A 19,628-nucleotide genomic window follows, 5' to 3' on the forward strand; every position below is an offset into this window, starting at 1 on the left:
GAAAAGTGTGGACAAGACGGACCTTTCAAGAAGAAGCGAGGTCCTCCAACACTTGCTCAGTAGTGCGCCGTTTCCAATGCTGACTTGTTCCTCAGGTGTTCAAAGAGCTGTCCGACTTCGATGTGTCGGACGCGTTCGGCGTTCAGAAAGACGACGGACACTTTTGGTGGCCCGGGCTGTCGTCGAAGAGACGCCGACGCTCCTCGGTTTTCCCGTGGCACTGGGACATCACCAAGGACGCGCGCTTTGCTTTCACAGTGAGAACGAACACTTTGAACTGTTACGAGAACTTCTGCTGTGCCGCGGGAAATGACGTTACATTTATCTACTAGTTACTCACCATGAGATTTTTCGAATGCAAAAATGAGTGCGGATTTTTTTTATTGCTCTGTATCTGTGTGTATGTTGCGCCCAGGAAACGGGGCTGGTCGTGATGACTGACATGGTGAGTTTGAACCACCGGCAGAGCGGCGGGATGTACACCGACGAGGCCATCCCGGCTTTTCAGCCGCACAGCGCCACCCTGGTTGCCGCCATGCACTCTCGTTCCGCCGTCAGGTACGTGGCAACGGGAGGATGTTTTTGCCTCGGATGGTTTTTTTTTTAATTCGGCGATGAGGACCCAAGCGATGTGTCCATTTTGTCATTGGGTTGACATACAAGGCAGGAGTATGCGCTCCAATATTAAAAAATATATTCTAAATATTTTATTGCTAAAATGTAAAAAAAAAAAAAAAAAAGGAATATATCCTCAAAAATGTTGGGTGGTTTTTATGTCCCACTCACTGGGTAGCTGTGGGTTACTTTTACGTACCCCACGATATTCGATACCAATTTTTTTTTTCAGACCGATACCAGTTGATTTAACGTAATGACAAAAAAATATCAACAAATATGTTTTTTTTTTGTGACAAAGGTGATTCGACAATATGCTAATCTGCCACAGTATAGCGCCATCTATTGCCGAGGAGGACTGTCTTTTTTAATTTTTTTTTATTGCTGGCTGTTATCAGCAATTTCCCTGAGTACCCAATCCCTTAAAATAAAGCCGATATCGTCCCGACAGCGATTGCTGGCATTGCAAATCAGCTATCCCTACTACAACGTTGTAATAAATTTTTTAAAAATTTGCCTGACATATGATCTTTCTTCCTCTTCTACTTGTTACCAAAACGTTGGCAATAAAATTTGCATTCATTTAACCACAGTTCCACCGATAACCCGCTAACCCGTTTCTGGGTAGATTTAATTCATAATTGGATCAGAATCTTGTCCCAACGTGCTAGGTTAAATCATCAACCCAATGTGCTGGGCTTAAATAACCCAACAATGGCTCGTTGCCTTTTTCCCCAATTTTGGTGACTTTTGACGGCGCAGTTTTAAGAGAGTGGAATATTAATAAACTGCGATCCAAACTACATTAATGTGATCACTTTTCCGCAACAGATTTTTCGTAATAACCGTCGCCTTGCACAGTAGATATAAACAGAATGACGATTTTCAAGTTCCGCATCTTTAAGATTGTGTGGCGGAAAATGTATCAATGTTTTTCTTTGACTGAGCCCTCTTTTCCCTTTTTTATTTTATTTATTTATTTTTTTAATTTTATTCATTTTTTTTCCTCTTTCTTTAAAAAAAAAATTTTATTTGATTAATTTTTTTATTGGGGTATGCCGAGCCTCCCGTTAGCCGCAAAGCAAAACAATTACTTCACGACTTTAATAACAAACATGTCGTTCTTCAATCAGCGCTCGGGAAACGGACGAGCGGAGACAAACAAAGGAATTAGATGTGATTGCTGCTCCGCATTGCGTGCCGACATTCCTTAATGCTACTCGTTGCGGTTGATGAACATTAAACACATGACGTGACTTAGTCGAATGTCAGCGTGCAAATCCCGAGTAAATCATCGGCCCTTTTATGGTGTTGTTTTATTGTGAGCAGCTGAAGCCTTTTTACTGACGTCGGCTTGTGTTTGGCTCGCAGACCAGAGAAGCGGAGGCGAACATTCTTCCCGGAGACGTGGGTGTGGCACTGCCTCAACGTCAGGTATGTAAATGCGATCAAGATTGAGCGGAGGACGACGGAACGGAGGAAAGTGCATGTGATGATCGAAATCTCGCTTTTGGCGCATGATGGGAGTCCACTTCCAGAAGTTGTTCCCGTATGCGTGTGAATGTGCCTCTTTTAAACTGGCGGAGCGGACTGTCACTCTCTCAACAACTCCTTCTATTCATTTACGGCCAACATAAATGAGCTGCCCCCGTTGATTTCCATGTGCCTGATTCCTTTGGAAGAGTCTGCAGCGCTGCGTCCTTTCCCAAACACACAAAAAAAAAGTTCCGATTTGCCCTTTAAAGTCTATTAAAGCAGACTTTGATCAAGCAAAGCGGTAAACATGTTTTGAACTATGATCCTCTTAGCATCCGCCAAAAGTTTTTTAAATTATTGCTGAGCAATCGTGTTCCCTCGCTAAATTGCAAATTTTTTTGGGGGGGGAGGGGAGGGGGGGACACAGTTTATAGTCATGTATTAATTACACTGTCAGAAAACGGGTACATTTTTGTCCATGGTTCAAATTTTGTGGTTTGTCCAATTCACAATTGAACCGAGAGAGCATAGGTGTCAAACTGTGGCTCGCGGGCCAAATTTGGCCCGCAGTGTAATTATATTTGGCCCGCGAGGCTCTACCAAATAACGACTATACCATTTTACATTCTATGTCATAGCAGTTTGATTGAAACCGCATCTGTTCGCGGAAAAGCCGATATGGACACAAGTGTTTGACTGAGGTTTTTCCGTGCCTCCGACAGCGCCGAGACGGGCGAAGCGGAGCTGCGGCTGGAGGTGCCCGACTCCATCACCACGTGGGTGACGGACGCCATCGGCCTGTCCAAAGACAAGGGGCTGGGCTTAGCCCAAAGAGCGGAGCTGCGTACCTTCAAGCCCTTCTTTGTGGACTTCACGTTGCCTTACAGCTTGATCCGAGGGGAGCAAACCAAAGTTCCCCTGACCGTCTACAACTATCTTCCGACGTGTGCTGAGGTATGATGACAATTGACGCTCGGAATCCAAAGGTTGTGTGCTCGCGTTTATTCAACACTATTTTATTTTTATTTTTGGCGTTTCACATTCCAGAATAGAATTGCTAAGAACCCGTAACATGATTTGAAGACATTGTCATCATCTTTGAACACGGGTGTCAAACTCAAATACACAGTGCGCCGAAAATTAAAACTTGAATAAATACTGATTTTTTTTTTTTTTTTTCTTTTTATAGACAGTATGACTGCGACTAAAAATTCTTTTAATAATCGAGTCATCTGTCGATTGTATAGTTAATGAACCTGATTTTTAAAAAACGTGTTTATAATTACCACCCGTATATTTAAAAATGCTTCAAATTGACAAACATGAATGAACTAAGATTCATTTCCCGGTTTGGTTCCAAACATGTCAATAAATTGGGCAAAAATCGAGATGATTATTTGCCAAAGCAAATATTTAATTTTGGTTCCACACAGAGATAATCAGCCTGCTTTCACGGATGAAATAAAACCAAAATAGGAGAATATTTACGGTTAATAAACTGAAAATCTGAAGATTTGGTCCATTTGAAATGATATACGGGACGATTACCGTTATCACTCAAGAAAAATATTTTCGATTCGCTGTCTTGAAAGTGAGACTTGAATATCGAATGTTTTGAATCGGCGAAGGAATGTGTGAGCCGATTTAAAAAAAAAATAAAATAAAAAAATAAAGAAATAAATAAATAAAAAATTCGCTACCTGTCCTAAATGAACGGAAGAATTTGAAGTTGGAATGATTTGGCACAGCGAGATGATCTTGCCAGCCAGCTGGAGTGGCGCTAAAGTGTGAAAACAACTTTTGAGGAGCCGTCATAAGCTAGCAAGTTGGCCTCAGATGGGTCCATCCTGCACTCCGGAGAGATGACATCACCATCTTTGCACATGTGCCTGATTTCGTGTTCAATGAAGATGCAAACGGCTTTATTGCATTCCTTTGATATCTGTCACGCGATTTCTATATTTTCTGCACTTTTATTTATGACTTCTGGAGTGTGGATAAAGGGAATTCCTCGATCAGCGCCGGACAATGAGCGGCATTTAATCCTCCAGGGCGCTTGAGAAACATGAGTCAGTCGGCATGAAGAATTCAAAAGAGATCTTTAGAAAAGAAAATATTGTCCCTGGCGAGAAAGATGGTTTACTTTTTATTCTTTTTGTGTTTAAACAGGTTCACATTAAAGTGTCAGTTCCAAAAGGCATCAAGTTTATTGGCCATCCTGGCAAGCACCACCTGACCCGGAAGAAATGCGTGGCTCCTGGGGAGGCCACGCCAACCACCATCGTGTTGGCGTTCAGTGAACTGGGTCCGGCAAACATCACAGGTACCCACGGAGCATGCCATCTTATCACCAGTCACTCTCTGCCGAGACTATAAATAATAGCGTTTTCATTGATGAGAGCGCCACTGCCAATTAGTGGAGTGGATGTGCAATTACAATTTATTTATAGGTTCACACGCACCCCCCCTCAGGTTCGCAACGCCCCCCTTGGGAGGCTCACCCCACTATTTGAGAGGCACTGCATTAGGGAGAAATACTGCAATGTGTGAAGATGTCGCGTTCCTAAATTTATAACATGGCCCTGGACTCTATTAGGGAAGTGTTTCTTCTCTGGTGGTCCGTGATTTACTGAATCTGCATTTCCCAGCTTAAATTCCAGGAACTTTTAGTTCTTGGTACTCACTACTGTAGTTGTTAATTGGCGTGTCACCTGGGCTTTGGCCTCCTCAGCATGAGGCCTCGCGAATAGCCGTGCCCTTGTCGGCTGCGCGCGATCTGCTCGCCCACCTCGAGGTACAAACATTCCCCTCCCGAGCGCATGTGAGAACAAAGCAGGCCAGCAGTGGGGGAGCCGCCACAGCTGTGCTGTGACACTCAGTGGCATGTTGATGAGTTTGCAGGTCACCGGCGGTCAATGGGCCCCCCATGGCCCCACTCCGACTCCCCTGGCCCCCTTGTGTTTCCCTCTCACTTCACACACACAAAGAGACTCCACTGGCACAGGTCCACTTTCCAACGCGAGAGTCCTTGTACAGGCATGTTTGGCTTGTGTAAGGCAATGGAAGTTGTACATGATGTCCACAAACAATGCTTCGACTCACGGCTCACTTATTTGTTTTTATCGCTTCGGGATTTATAATGTTGACTTATGAATGATAAGCGTCGAGTGTCAATGTATACTTTGGCGGAATCGCATGCTTAACTTTATCTTCCCCAAGGGTTTGTTTTTTCTTTGTTCATTCTGGTTACCTAGAAGTGTGGCTTTTTCGGCCATGGTGTAATCATTTTCTTAGAAAACAATACATAATATTTCTTGAGCAAAAAAAAAAAAAACAACAACAACAATCACTTTCAGTGTTATGTCTTATATGAAGGATCCTGAATAAGAGGCATGTTAAAGCTATGTGCTGCCTAATAATCAGACATTCATGTCAAAATAATCACTCTCAAATCTTATTTGGCATAACAATCACACCCCCCGCGTAGTCAAACAAATTACTCCGAGCCATGTAGGGTATAACCGTACTATGCACGTATAGACAAAGAAATCACTCTCAAAAGTATTTGTGCATAACAATCACACCCCCGTGTCGTCAAACAAATTACTCCGGCCCGTGTGAAGTATGACAGTAGAATGCACGTATAAACAAAGAAATCGTACTCAAAAGTGTTTGTGGCATAACAATCACACCCTTCCACATGTGGCCTTATGAATGAATAACAGGTTAATGCACAGAACAGTTACCAATAAGTAGCATTGTGAGCACCACGGTTGGATCACCACAAATAATAAAGCATTATAAATTGAAGCGTTATGAATAACAAATTAGAGTGTCGTAAATAATAAAATGAATCAGATTTCTCATTGAAGGATGCAGGAAAATGTCCGTACCAATCGGATTAGATTTTTCAACTTTGATTCTAGGGATCGTCATTCTAGTGAACACTGAGAGCCGGCAAAATAAACGTAACAAAGTGACCTTAGATGATCATTGAAAAACAGCAGCGATGCGTTGACATTCTGTTTCCTCCGTTTGCGTTGACAGCCCGAGCCATCGCCTACAGTGAAACCAGCTGCTGTTCAGACTCGCTACAGTCGAGCAAAACAGGAAACGAGGTGGAGGAAAGAAGGTCGCCCACCGGCCTGGACTTTGTGCGTAGGACTGTCCTTGTGGAAGTAAGTGAGCGTCAATCCTTCATGATGTCATCTATTATACTGAATTGTTATTCTCTTGCCTCTCGTTACAGCCAGAAGGCTTGCCGAGAGAATATACCTATAGTGTCTTCTTCTGTCCCAATGGTATGTGCAACCTTGTTTTTGTTAGTACGAAAATTTCAATGTCACTTTCCCCACTTACTTGTTAGCTGTGATACGTTGAAAAGAACTTTTATAAAGATCCTTGGCTATTGAGCCACATGTTGTTTCATCCAGATTAGGCTCTTCCAAAGGAATGCTGATATGTTGTACTTTACACGTCGAAGTCCCCGAGAATGTTTTTTTTTTTTTTTTTTTTTATCACCAGAGAGAATTCACATTTCAACTCCCAACAAGTATGAGTATCAGTATGTGAAAAAGCCGGTCAAAATGAGCCAGTTCCAGGTGGCCGTGAAGACGCACAACGACGCGCATTTTGCGCTCTCGCCCACGTCGCACGACAGCGCCGAGATGATTGAGATCGTCCTGGGGGGCCGGCAGAACACTCGTTCCTGGATCTCTTTGGGTAAGATGGGCGAGCCGCTCATCAGCGTCCCCACGCCGGACATCCTTTCCTGGGATGAGTTCCGTAGCTTCTGGATCGTCTGGAAGGGAGCTGTGGTGCAGGTAGATGACCTCTTATGCTTATTAATATGAGGCTGAAGTTTTGAGATGTGTAGTAGATTTATGCGTCATAACAATCACAGACTCCAACATATGGCATAACAATCACACAGTCGTGTCGTCTAAATAATCACTCACAAAGCTATTGTATGTGTATAATTACAATCAATATTTTGCCATCCAAGCAAACTCTGTCAATGCTGTGTGGAATAACAATCACACCCTCATGTGATTTGTGGCATAACAATCACATGCTTGTGTAGTCAAATCAGTCGCTTGCAAATCTGTGTGACAAAATCACATGCTTGTGTACTCAACAGTCACTTTCACAGCTATAAGGGGCGGGCATAACAATAACTTACTTGTCATGTCAAAACAATCATTCTCAAAGCTATGTGTGTCATTAAGGATAAGTGAGGTACATCAAAGATATATGTGGCCTAATTATCACACGTTTGTGTACTCGAGTCCATCAAGAGCGGCATAACAATCTCACACGATGTGGATCTAAGAGTCTCGAGGCTGGAGCTCAATGTTGTACTGGAGCTCAGACATTGATACTCTTGTTTAAAGCTTAATATGGACCCTCCTCTGGCATGATGGGAATAAATATGCTCGAGTGTGGCCAAATAAGCCGACGCTCCTCTCGTCAAAACAAACACCCTCAAGGCTTATGAGTGACATAACAATCACACACTCATATAGGCAAAACATTCCCTTTCAAAGCTGTGTCATCTTTACGTTATCTGGGATATACTCAAGTAATAAACGCATGCTCCTGTTGTCAAAACAATCACTCTCAAAGGTATGTGTGGCATAACAATCGCATGTGAGTCTCGAGACTGGAGCTGTAATTTTGACATTGAGATTCTTGAGTAAGACCGCATCGCATTTACTAGCGGGCCTTCTCGCAAGTTCACGCTTTACGGGTCGCGGTTGGTTTCTCGCCTGCCAGCCATTTGCGTTTTAGGTTAGTTGTGTAATTCTTGTGATATCATTTTCCTTTAGCTTTTCTTCTTTGCTTTGGTTAGGTGGGCCATGGTTTACATCCATCCAATGCGTCTGTAATCCTTGAGTGGTCCGGCTCAAGTCCTTTACAGGTTGGTCTTTTTATAACCTTGTCAGTACAGTGAATCCACGTTTATTTTTGCGGCATACATTTCAGACTAACCGGCCATGAGTGAAAATTGGCAATCTAGGGAAATCTTATTTTTTTTGGACTGGTTTTATCGCTCCCGCATGCTTAACTCATTAACTACCATTGACGGCTAAAGACGTCAAAGATCCATTTATTTTACTCGGCGGGTAGTGAATGTTAATCGTAAAACTATTTTTGGTTTGAGACGTAAAGAAATGAAACTGGACAAATTTTGTTGAAAATGAAAGTAGAAAATGACGGCCGTAGTTTCATTTCATACGTTTCTTTATAAATTTCTCTATTGTGGAATTCACTTAAAGCGGTGGTAGTTTGGATATTAAACGCTGCGATGAACTTCAAGGTTACTGTGTTAGCTTGGCCGTAGACGTTCCGGAAATGATGACCCTTAGAACAACTGCTTTATCACACATCTTAAAAGCTTTGTTGGGGCCCTTCTCTGCCTCTTCCTGCTGTGAATGATGCTGCATCACTACCTTTGTATTTTTTTCAAAGAAATATAATCCACAAATAAATTTTTGAAATTTCCATTCAGGTTCGACATATAGGCTTCTCCACAGGATGGGGTTCGGTTGGGGAGTTTAAAATCTGGAGGAAAGAGGACTCTGATGAGAATCACAACGAGGCTTTCACTTTGGGCGTCCCGCATAACATGGTGCCGGGTTCTGAGCGAGCATCCGCGTTTATGATCGGTACGTGTCCGCAATTTGGAAATCGTATCCAAGCCCTTGTGAATGACTGCCGTCGTCTTCACTTTTTTTTTTTTTTAAAGGCGACGTGATGGGGCCCACACTGAACAACCTGGATAAGCTGTTGCGACTGCCGTTCGGCTGCGGCGAGCAGAACATGATCCACTTTGCGCCCAACGTCTTTGTGCTCAAGTACCTGCAGAAGACTCGGCAACTCAGCCTTGAGGTGGAGAATGAGGCCACCGATTACCTCTTGCAAGGTGCGAAATGGCTGCTAAAGTGCTTGTTAGCGCTCTAAAAATATTCTGTTGCATTTTCTAAGGCAGTGGTTCTCAAACTGGGGTTCCCGGACTATAGTATGGAGTAAAAAGTACAACTTTAGGCCAATTAAAAGATCGCTTCTGATATATATAACATTAATGTTGCTGCATGATTCCTTTATCATTTTTTTTTTATTATTATTTTTTTTTACAGCAGTCTGAGAATAACATGCATGTTTTTTTTAGGGTGAAAGTAACTTTTTTTTTCAGTATAAAAGGCAGAATAAAAAATAAAAATGGTACTTTTGAAATTAACATTGACTTTTTATTGGCAAAATGTGACTTTAATCTCATCAAATGAACACTTTTGGTGCTGACAAAGTACACTTTAGTTCTTGCAAAGATTTCAACTTGTCTTTCTTAAGATAAATCTTACCGGATTTTTGTCATTTTACGAATATTTCTCTCAATTATTTTTTCTTATTTTCTTTGGAATAGGCAACTTTTTAAATGCAATTCCATTTCGGATTTACCCATAGTCCTTGGACAGGACAAAATTCTCCTCTGGAGGTTGACCCAAAAAGTCTGAGATTCCTCCTCCATTTTGTGTCCCTTTTATTGTGCCTTTTCTGAGTTTTCTTGTCTGTTTCTGTTATGCAAGTTGGCCACCATCGTTATAATTTTGGTAAATGAGTGATTTCATAATCACAATATCTTGACATGTATGTTGCGGTGCGATGCTGAGGCGGGGGCGTGTTTTTTCCTGCCGTACTTCAATAAAGTGTAATTGCACCTCCACTCCACTCCACTAGTTGGCAGTAGCGCTCTCCTTTCCGATTGTGCACAGCGAGTATTACCTCCATGGTGTAGGTTTGTTTTGCAAAAAAAAAAATGTATTTATTATTTTTAGTTGTGGCGAAGAGTGGGTGATGGGGGGGGGGGGCATGAATTGTTTTTATTTTGCTAGGGGAGGGGCGTAACAGAAAATAATTGAGAAGCACTGGCTTAGTGCAAGTGCACTGCTTTTGCATAAGAATGATAAAAATAAAATAATTAAAAAAAAAAAAAGATTGTAGAGCAAATAAACCCATTTAGGCTTAAATGTTCCTTACTAATGATGCCACCTGCTCTTTCATTGCGACTGGCTTCATACCTTCGAGGCCTTCCACAAGTGAGACATTAAAACTCAGGAAATGGGAGCGTCGCTTCTCAGAACGTGCCTCTCAACAACTCAAATCCCCTTCGATGCCCCGTTGCGCAAAAGTAGCGGAAGAACTCGAGGAGTAACGTTGACTTTGGATAATGGCTTTTGTCCGCCGAACTGAGGGGAACTCTGACCCGGTTGGCGGAGAATACTCTGGATTGTGGACTGGAACTGGAGCAACCCCTGATTGCTCTTTCCTCCCAACTCATCTCCATTTTTGTATTTTTCTAACACTCTTAGCCGTACAGGTTGAAAACAAATAAGTCTATTCTAGCAAAGTGAGACGTTGAACTATTTTTGAAATTAGGGATGAAACGTAAAAAGTCATTAAAACAGAAATTGAGTTGCATGACTTAAGACATTCCACAGCAGCAGTTGGCGGCTGGAAAACAACTTGATGTGAAACGAATTTCGGAAACAATCCTCTTTTTTTTTTTTTTTTCTTCATTCTTATCCAGGTTATCAGAGACAACTGACCTACAAACGTCAGGATGGCTCCTACAGTGCTTTCGGCGAGAGGGATTCCTCAGGAAGCATGTGGTGAGTCCTTGTCGGCGACGTTGACACAGTTCTTGGCGTTCAATCTGTGCTTCGGTGTCGCTGCATTCTTCAACTCTAACTGGGATTCAGCAGCATCTCTGCGCACACACACACACACACACACACGCGCACACGCGCACAACACCGGCGATCTGTTTCTCCCATTGTCATGTTTATACTCAGTCAGGCAGACAGAGCCGCCTCATCAGTTGGTGGGCGATCAAGGCCTGCAAGGCCTTCTCTGCTGGCCTAACATAATCAAGAAATATTTTAAACATTGGTGTCATATTATATCCTAGTGTTGAATTATTATGTGAGCGTTTTTAGCCAATCAGAATTCAGCTAGCTCGCGTTGCCAGGCAGATTTCATAATACCAGTAGCACGCACTATTCGTCCGAGGCCATCAGATAAAATCGTGCAGGCGTCTGTTCTGTGTCTTAAGGGTGCTTTTAGCGTTGATAGACAGTTGCGATAGCCAATCAGATCACGAGTTGATGATGGTGATGAACGCGTCTTGTGATTGGATACTCACTCGTGACGGGGCAGCGCTAAGCGGAATCAAGTCGTAACTGGCGACCGTTCAAAAATCTAAAATATATTCTTGCTTTTTTTTAAACCACAATGGCCGAAGGAGGGGAAAGTGTGGATTTAATTGCAGATACGCTTGCGAGGCCATTTTCAAGACGGACTTTTCAAGAGAAGCTCGGTCGTCCAACACTCACTCACTTTTGTGTATCTTTCTCTATTATTATTTTTCCAGCTCTGGTGTCATAAATGAGGGGGGGATTTCATTCAAGTAGGACTTCACTGAAGGCCAACGTGTGAAAAACACGGCCCGCCACTGCGTCTCATAATATTTAGAAGAATGACATCACTGTTCTCCGTGGGGGGTCTGCGGTGCTGACTGTCGGGGGAGCATACGTCCGGTTGATTTACGAGCCGAGGTGGGCATCGTGATATATAACCGAGCCGGCATCGTAAAACGGCGAGCTGCATAAACACGCCCGAATTGGAAAACAAAGTGCGTAGTTGGTGACTGAAGGTAGGCAAGTCAAGATTTATTTGCACTCGAGTGAGATCTTAGACTTATACGTGGTCTGGCGACGCTTCACCAAATGCCATTTTCCTGGCTGCGAGCGCGGATGAGTGACTCACCGTCAGGGAAAAGCTTGACCTCTTCCCCTCGTGACTGACGGGATGTAACTGGCGCTCCCATCGCTCCAGTGTGGCAACCTTCACCGTCCGTGCCTTATGAATCCATCAACGTGAGGCTTGTCGTTATCCGGCCGCAGACGTGCATTTTACGAGTGCTAACCTTTTCCAGGTGGCAAGAAAAATACTCCATGGTGGAACTTTGACCGTCTAAGCATCGATGGCCGTACCCTTGCAGTCCCCTTTTTCGTGGCAAATCCTTGAAGTGATGGACCTAAAAATTCTGACGCCTTTGTCTTGAAGGCCGGTCGATTCATCATAAAGTCGCCGGTTCAAAAATACCGTGCTGTCGTTTTTTTTTTGTTTTTTTTTACGCTTCAGAATGCGCCACATTTTTTAAATGGGTGACAGGTCAGGACTGCAGGCAGGACCCGCATTCTTGTAACACGAGCACAATGAGGTGTGACTTTGTCTTTCTGGGGCGTCCATGAAAATGTAGCTGCTATGATGACAGAATCGTTTTATCCAAAATCTGTGTACACTTTTCGGCGTTCACAGATGTGTAAGTTAGCCTCATGCCCTAACAGCTTTTAAACTTTGCGTCCATTTCCGTCCGGGTAGTTCTTTTCCTCTTTGGTCCGCATGAGATGAAGTCCACGATGTTCAACAACAATTTCAAATGTGGACTCGTCAGACCACAGAATACTACGGTTATAGCGCTAAACTGCATTTCCTGAAATTGGTTTTCTGAAGTGTTCCTGAGCCCATGTGGTGACATCCTTTCCACATTGAAGTCGGTTTTTTGGTGCGGTGCCGCCTGAGGGATGTTTTCCCATTTACTTACATGTAGTGATCTGATGACATTATGAACCGCAGATGATGAAATCCCTAAATTGCAAATTGTACGTTGGGGAACATTGCCCTTAAACTGACAGTCTCATGTTGAGTCGAAAGCTAAAGAATAAAAATGTGTCTTCAAATGAGATTTAAAAATAGACAGGGGGGGGGGGCTTGCCTAACATTTAATGGGAAGCTCATTCCATAGGGAAGGACCGTTTTGAAGATGACCAGAAGTATCTTAAAGCGAACTCTAAAGTGCACTGGGAGCCGGGCTTGGATCTGCATAGCAATGGAAGGAAATTCCATATTTTCGTAGACTGGAACGTCGGGGCAGCAAGTAGAACGCAAACAGCAAGGGCCCTAAAACAGAACCCTGTGGAACACCATACCTTAAAGGATCAAAGCAGGACTTCGAGCGACCTAGCCGACTCAATTAGGATCCAAACCACTAATGTCCACCTGGTGCTGTAAACCAGCCCGAAAAATTCTGTGGCCCCCCGTCAAACGCTGCAGTTAGATCCAAGACAAGACACACATCGTCTCCAGTGTCGTTTGCCAGGAGAATATCATTCAAAACTCGTAGCAGGGCTTCTTGAAATCTGACTGGAAAACCTCCATGACATTTTGTTCATCCAAGAAACCTTTTCCTAGAAATAAAAAGCAATCTGGAAATGGGTCTAAAATTCAAAATGCCCAATCATGGCGCCCCTCTATCTCCCAATTAGCCAGTTCACCTGTGGGATGTTCCAAAAAGGTGTCTTTTTTTGCCACCGGTCTCATTTTTTTTGGGGGGACCGTGTTGCAGCCTATAAAATATTCGGGCAGTCGTTAAATGGAGCCAAGAGCCTCTCAAATCGACAGCCTCTCCTTTATTTCTCACTCTTCCCTCTCTTTGCGATTATGAAATTGCAATGACGTTCGAGGTGGTCCTCATCTTCCTTGACTCACACCATGTTATTTGTGGTTCACGAATAAAATGATCCAAAAGTACATGTGGCGCCTTCGCGGTGGCTTGCTCAGTATGTGTCCAGTAAGCGCAGAGCTCGGGGGTTCGGCTAATAAAAAGCACAATGATCCATAAAGAAGTTGTTGAAAAATCTGCATGGCTGGAGAACATCTCCGAATATTTGAAGACTCGTCGGATGAGACGCACAGTTGGCCATAACAAGACGCAAAAGTTGTTTTGCCCTGAGGTAGCTCCTGGAAATGTGTAAATACGACTTTGTTTGCGAAGATAGGAAACATCGCTTTCTCGTGTTTTGGCTATGAAGCAGCTCTCATAGTTTGCTTTGTTTTCTGGCTTTCCACATCCAAATTCCCGCTTCGGGCCGTTCGTAGCCAGTTGCGCACTTCAAAGCGTGAATATGACGGCTTTTTGAAGACCATACATGGGTGTTGTCTGAGATCAAAAATCCAGATTGGCAGAGCCTAGAGCGGGAATGTTATCGTGCGGACCTTGGGAATGCTTATCCTTAATCCCAGTCTAAGGAGGTCGACTACCTCGGCTTGATTCGGAATAACAGAAAGGATTTCTGTTTCGGATAACAGCGTTGTGACTGTTCAACTTTAAGATTGAAGGGGCCTCGTGTTACGTCAACATTTGAATGTAAATTTGGTTATGTGTACCGTATTTTCTGGACTATAAGGCGCACCCGTATATAAGCCGCAGCAAAAAAAAATCCCGATTATTATACTCAACGATTACACGATTAGCATAATCGTAAAAAAAAATATTGTATAAAGTATTATTATTTATGTAACATTTTTAAAATGGTACTCATTTTACAATTTGCCAGTTCACCTGTGGGATGTTCCAAACAGGTGTTTTGATGAGCATCCCAAATCGTTCCACTTTCAGATCGAGACGTCCACGAATCGTTTCATACCCCGTGAATCGAGGCAAATATCAAATCGTCTTTTCTTAGAAAGGTGCACGCGTTGAAGAGATGTTATCTGCATGTTCTCAGCTCCTGTTTTCATTTCAGAGTCGTCAGGTTGAGCAGAATGATGGTCCGGTATGGAAGTGGACCTTCATTTGATTTTCTAACAGAATTTCGTACCATCCAATTATTCAGTTTAGGGGGTTTGTTTTCAAATATTGACCATTTAAAAAAAATTCCACATCTGAAAATATTCTCTACAAAAAAAAATTGTAACTCAAACTTTTTTTTATTTTATTTTTTTTTACACTGAAAGATGGTCCAGGTCATTCGTAGACGTGTCAAATAGTAGACGTGTAAAAGTTACTTGGACAAACCTCCACACTTGGCCGGAAAAATATTTGCCTTCAAGCTCTTGAAGTTTGACAGCTGAACATTTTTGCGGAATTTGCCAGCATTTTTTTTCTGTCTGTTGTTTTGTTTAAAGATCTTTGATAGCTCTCCCCCCTTCTCCGACCCCTGTTCCTCCCTTGTCCCATCTGCGCTTTCTCCAGGTTGACAGCATTCGTGCTCAAGTCCTTCGCCCAGTCGCGGGGTTTCATCTTTATTGACCCCGAGGAGCTACGAGCGGCCAAGTCGTGGCTCATCACGCACCAGCGACATGACGGCTCCTTCCCGGCCATGGGGCGGATTCTGAACAAAGACCTGCAGGTAGATAGATGACTGCGGTGAAGGTTCACAGAGTTCAGTGAGTTCTTGCTATTACAAAACACGAAGAAACAGGAAAGGTGCATTTTATTTTTTTAAAAGAAAAAACCCATGTGCTGATTTTTCATTACGTTGTCAGCTATAACCCTGAAAATCTTTAAATCCGGTTCGCTACGTGCTATTAGCGACACTTAGCTAACATCCATGGCACAGTTACCCGTGCTTCTACGGTATCCACATTGGCACACTTTTTAGCCCGCTCTAGTCTACGACAAGTCTGTTTATCGATGACGAGAGAAGTGCAAGCCGGAAAGACGTGAGCAGTCTGTTGATGGCGCCGCAGTGCCTGTAATTGCGGCTAATTCTGGAACTAGCAGACTTAGAAAGGTGCTGTCCAAAGAGGTGTGTTAAATCATGGTTCGCCTGACATTCATTTTTAAAAATAAATACATGATTTAAACTGCAAATTCGGCGATGAACAACAAGTTACTCAAATGTTTTTTCGCCATGGTCATGCAATAATTCTTTCACATACCACTAGAGGGAGCCAGAGTACAGCTACTGGTACTTCACGACACTTAAAGAATGCTCTAGAAAACTTGATGGATGGATGAACAACCAAAAAGTCTTTATAAAGTGGAATTAAATGGAGGAACTGAATATTTTGTGCAGGGTGGCATCCACGGGAAGATCTCTCTGACGGCTTATGTGGTGGCAGCGCTTTTGGAGACGGGGATGACAACAGACGTAAGCACAGTGGGGGGGGGGCGGGGGGTGAAATAAACATCAATTATTATATTTTGTATATTTAATGTTGTGAATGCCCATTTCAGTGCTCGCTGCTTCCTTTGAATTTGAATGCATTTTCTTGTGTATTAATTTTTTTTGGGGGGGGGGGGGGCGGAGGGCAATGCGGAAACACTGATCTTGATTTTTTTTTTTCTTTTTTTTTTTGCATCTCTGACCAGAATATTGCTGTTGAGCCATCGCATAGTTGTAGCTCAAAGATGACTTTTATTTGTCCAGAAACTAGTTGACAGTGTCACAACAGCGCCCCTACTGGTGGCAGCCAAGTAATGCATTCCATTTTACCATAATTACTTTAAGACACAACGATCCATTCCACACAATCGAAAGAAATCCTAACAATTAATTACCCGATTGTTTTGCCCGTCATTCCACTTGCACTCAAGTATTCCCTCAGTCGCGTTCGTTCCATTCGTTTGGAGTGTGAAACCCTTCTAAAGGTCTTTTACAAGCCTTGTAAAAACAAAAACACTTTTCCTGTTTGGTACATCGGATGTAGTGCTGATTTTACAGGTTTGATTTAATTTCATGGAGTCATCAAGGGCAGCAAAAGGTGCCGTCCCGCCAGCTGCTGGAGCACACTGCAGAGTGGCTGATAGCTGGAGGGAAGGATGTGCTGGCAGGCAGCCCACTCCCATTTTGTTTTGCCTCGAGTCAGCGCGGCAAATCTGATAACGTTTTTCACCCCGTCAAAACATCCACGGATAATGCGCCGAGACGTTGAGGTCTCGTGAAGGACAATTTACATTCCTCCCGAATCGATTCTGCTTTTTTGCCCGCGCTCTTTAGTACTTGCCTTGGGTTGTCTTTTGACTATTTCCTTCAATTGCGCTCGCTACCACTTTGACATTACAAGCAACCTAAAGTTAACGTCAAAAGTCGACACGCTCCTGTGCAAACTCCCATTTATAATGAGCTTGAACATGATTGGTTAGTACTGAGCACAGCCACTTCCCTTTTTATAAGGGTGTGCACACTTGTGCAATTGCAACACACTTTTCTTTCCACCACCCTCAGAAAGGTTAAAAAAATATATATTGAGTTGTGCAAACTTGAGCTCACATTAACGATGTTTTTTCATATTTGGGGTGTGTAAACTTTTTTTTTTTTGTCTTTTTTTACAATTTTTATCTCAACTATGTGCAAAAAAGGTCGCCTTTCAAATTGTTTGGTCATCACCTCACAAGGCTGCTGAAACCGCCTAATGCTAATTAAATTAGTGTTCTCGAATATAGTAATAGCAAAAATCTGAATATAGTGTTTTGATGAGTAAAATAAATGTCCCGAAGAATGTTTAAGTGAAGCTTTGCTAAGCAATCACTCAGTGAAGTGGATGTTTGCAAAAAAAAAAAAAAAAAAATCACAGCAATGTGGGATGTGTTCCACCATAATTCTTAAAACATTTTTTTTCTCTCCTTAAAACTTTTTTGTTCTCTCCAGTTGAACATTGTTGAACACATTTGGCCCGACTTTGGATTCATCCATCTTGACCTCCTCCTTGATCTTTTACAAGCGATAAAAAAAATGCAAGAAATTTAAATAAAATTCAAAAATCCTTCACATCAAAGCCAAAGATCCAGCGCCTTCCAATTTCACTTTATGAAAAGACAAATTCTGCACTTCCAGAGAGCTGCTCTGGGGGCTTGCAACTCTGAGATTAGAGGGAAGGTCACAACTGCCAAAGATGAAAGCCAGCATTCAACGTGTTGCTGGAGGGGGGAAAAAAAAGTTTATTCAATAGCCGCACCCAAACTGAAGATTTGAGTGCGCGTGGGACATTTATGTTAAAATATATATATATAAAAAAAGCCAAGTGTGGAGAGTCTGGGTCAACAAAATGCATGGGTCAATAAATGGAGCAATCAATCATTCCCAGCAACCTCCACCAAACGGCTACATTCTCTCCTTTATTGTCAGACATTCTTCGCTTTCCCTCAACTTGTTTGGAGCCAAGACAGCATATTTTACATTAGAACTCTCTCACAGCACTGGAGAAAAAAAATTCTAAAAGTAATACCAAAACAAAAAAATAAAATGACATTTTCTCCCCAGAAGCATTCTAAAAATGGATTGAAATTAACTGAATTGGGGAAAAAAAAAACAAAAGCCAAAAAAAATAAAAAAATAACGATAATGATTAAAATTAGAGATTAGCATATATGCTGTCAGTGCAGAAATCACTTTTATCAGAACCACTTTTATTTTGTCGTCATCTGCCCAAACAAATACGTTCTGCTCGTCTCACACGTCTTGTGTCTTCCAGGAGGAGAAGGTGGCTGTGGCCAAAGCCAAGGACTTCCTTGAGACCAACACCTACTCTGCCGACGACCCTTACACCACTGCCCTGTGCGCATACGCCTTGGCTCTACTCCGCAGCCCCTTCGCCCCCCTCGCCCTGCGTCGCCTCAACCACATGGCCATTATGCAAGGCACTGTCACGGTCTTCACTTTTGCAAACATCTCATCCAATCTGCGTTCGGAAAAAAAAAAACCCAATCAGAAATTTTAATGGCATTCCTGTCACCGTACATGTGCGCAGATGGACTCAGCCACTGGAGCCTGACAGGAAGCACGATGACGGACGAAGACACTTTCATGGGCTTCAGCGACGGCCTCTCCCAGTCAGGTAGACCAACCGGTCCGCTTCCTGCTCGCCGCACACACACGGGCCTTACTAAATACAGAGCGTCTGTTCCCAGTGGTGTCGGCGGAGGTGGAGATGACAGCCTACGGTCTTCTCACCTACACCCTCCTCGGGGACGTGGCGTCAGCCCTGCCCGTGGTCAAATGGCTCTCCCAGCAGCGCAATGCCCTTGGTGGCTTCTCCTCGACACAGGTAGACTTGGAACCTACAGTTGACTGTTATCGTGTAATAACAGTATAATAACAGTATAATAACAGTAACTTGATTTTTGTTCCAATGCCGTAAGGAATGGATATTTGAATACAAACAGTGTTGCAACACATGTAGACAGACGATATAACAATATTCTTTATCCTTTACGAAGAGCAACTCATACTGCAACTTACTAAAATGTATCCTCGTATATCTGAATGTCTGTGTTATACTGCCACCTGCTGGCTAAGCTGCACCTACCATGGACTTAACCTTGGATCTCAAGGCACCACTGAATAGTTTAAACTCAAGCTGATGACTCTGCATCTCCGTCAAGAAGGTCTTTAATCGCTCTCTTCACCCGTGTGCCAGGACACGTGCGTGGCTCTGCAAGCGCTGTCCGAGTACGCCATCCTGTCCTACGTGGCGGGCGTCAACCTCACCATCTCTCTGGCCTCCACCAACCTGGACTTCCAGGAGACCTTTGAACTCAACAAGGATAACAAGAAACTCCTTCAGAGGGCCAAGGTAAGCGTTCAATTCCGAGACACGGCTTTTAAATATTCCCATGTGTCATTCGCGGTAACTGGAACCTTGCACAATTCAAATAAACAAGATCACTTGAAATAATTCACCAAAAAATA

General features: G+C 43.0%; 1 protein-coding gene across 1 annotated transcript in view; it reads left to right on the forward strand.

The window, feature by feature from the left end:
• Positions 1-19,628, forward strand: part of cpamd8 (C3 and PZP like alpha-2-macroglobulin domain containing 8) — a 38,136-nt gene that overhangs the window by 11,548 nt on the left and 6,960 nt on the right. Inside the window, exons 17-34 of the mRNA XM_088312583.1 lie at positions 96-257; positions 416-558; positions 1,987-2,049; positions 2,814-3,045; positions 4,261-4,414; positions 6,139-6,269; positions 6,341-6,392; positions 6,616-6,914; positions 7,943-8,011; positions 8,603-8,759; positions 8,840-9,016; positions 10,679-10,760; positions 15,188-15,344; positions 16,014-16,088; positions 18,412-18,577; positions 18,688-18,774; positions 18,848-18,984; positions 19,357-19,512. Of these exons, the coding sequence (XP_088168709.1) occupies positions 96-257; positions 416-558; positions 1,987-2,049; positions 2,814-3,045; positions 4,261-4,414; positions 6,139-6,269; positions 6,341-6,392; positions 6,616-6,914; positions 7,943-8,011; positions 8,603-8,759; positions 8,840-9,016; positions 10,679-10,760; positions 15,188-15,344; positions 16,014-16,088; positions 18,412-18,577; positions 18,688-18,774; positions 18,848-18,984; positions 19,357-19,512 (2,499 nt within the window). The remainder of the gene's footprint in view (positions 1-95; positions 258-415; positions 559-1,986; positions 2,050-2,813; positions 3,046-4,260; positions 4,415-6,138; positions 6,270-6,340; positions 6,393-6,615; positions 6,915-7,942; positions 8,012-8,602; positions 8,760-8,839; positions 9,017-10,678; positions 10,761-15,187; positions 15,345-16,013; positions 16,089-18,411; positions 18,578-18,687; positions 18,775-18,847; positions 18,985-19,356; positions 19,513-19,628) is intronic.

The sequence above is a fragment of the Idiotropiscis lumnitzeri genome, chromosome 13 (genome assembly GCF_059441095.1).
Source record: "Idiotropiscis lumnitzeri isolate Australia: NSW breed Sydney's pygmy pipehorse chromosome 13, RoL_Ilum_1.0, whole genome shotgun sequence".
Lineage (NCBI taxonomy): Eukaryota > Metazoa > Chordata > Actinopteri > Syngnathiformes > Syngnathidae > Idiotropiscis > Idiotropiscis lumnitzeri.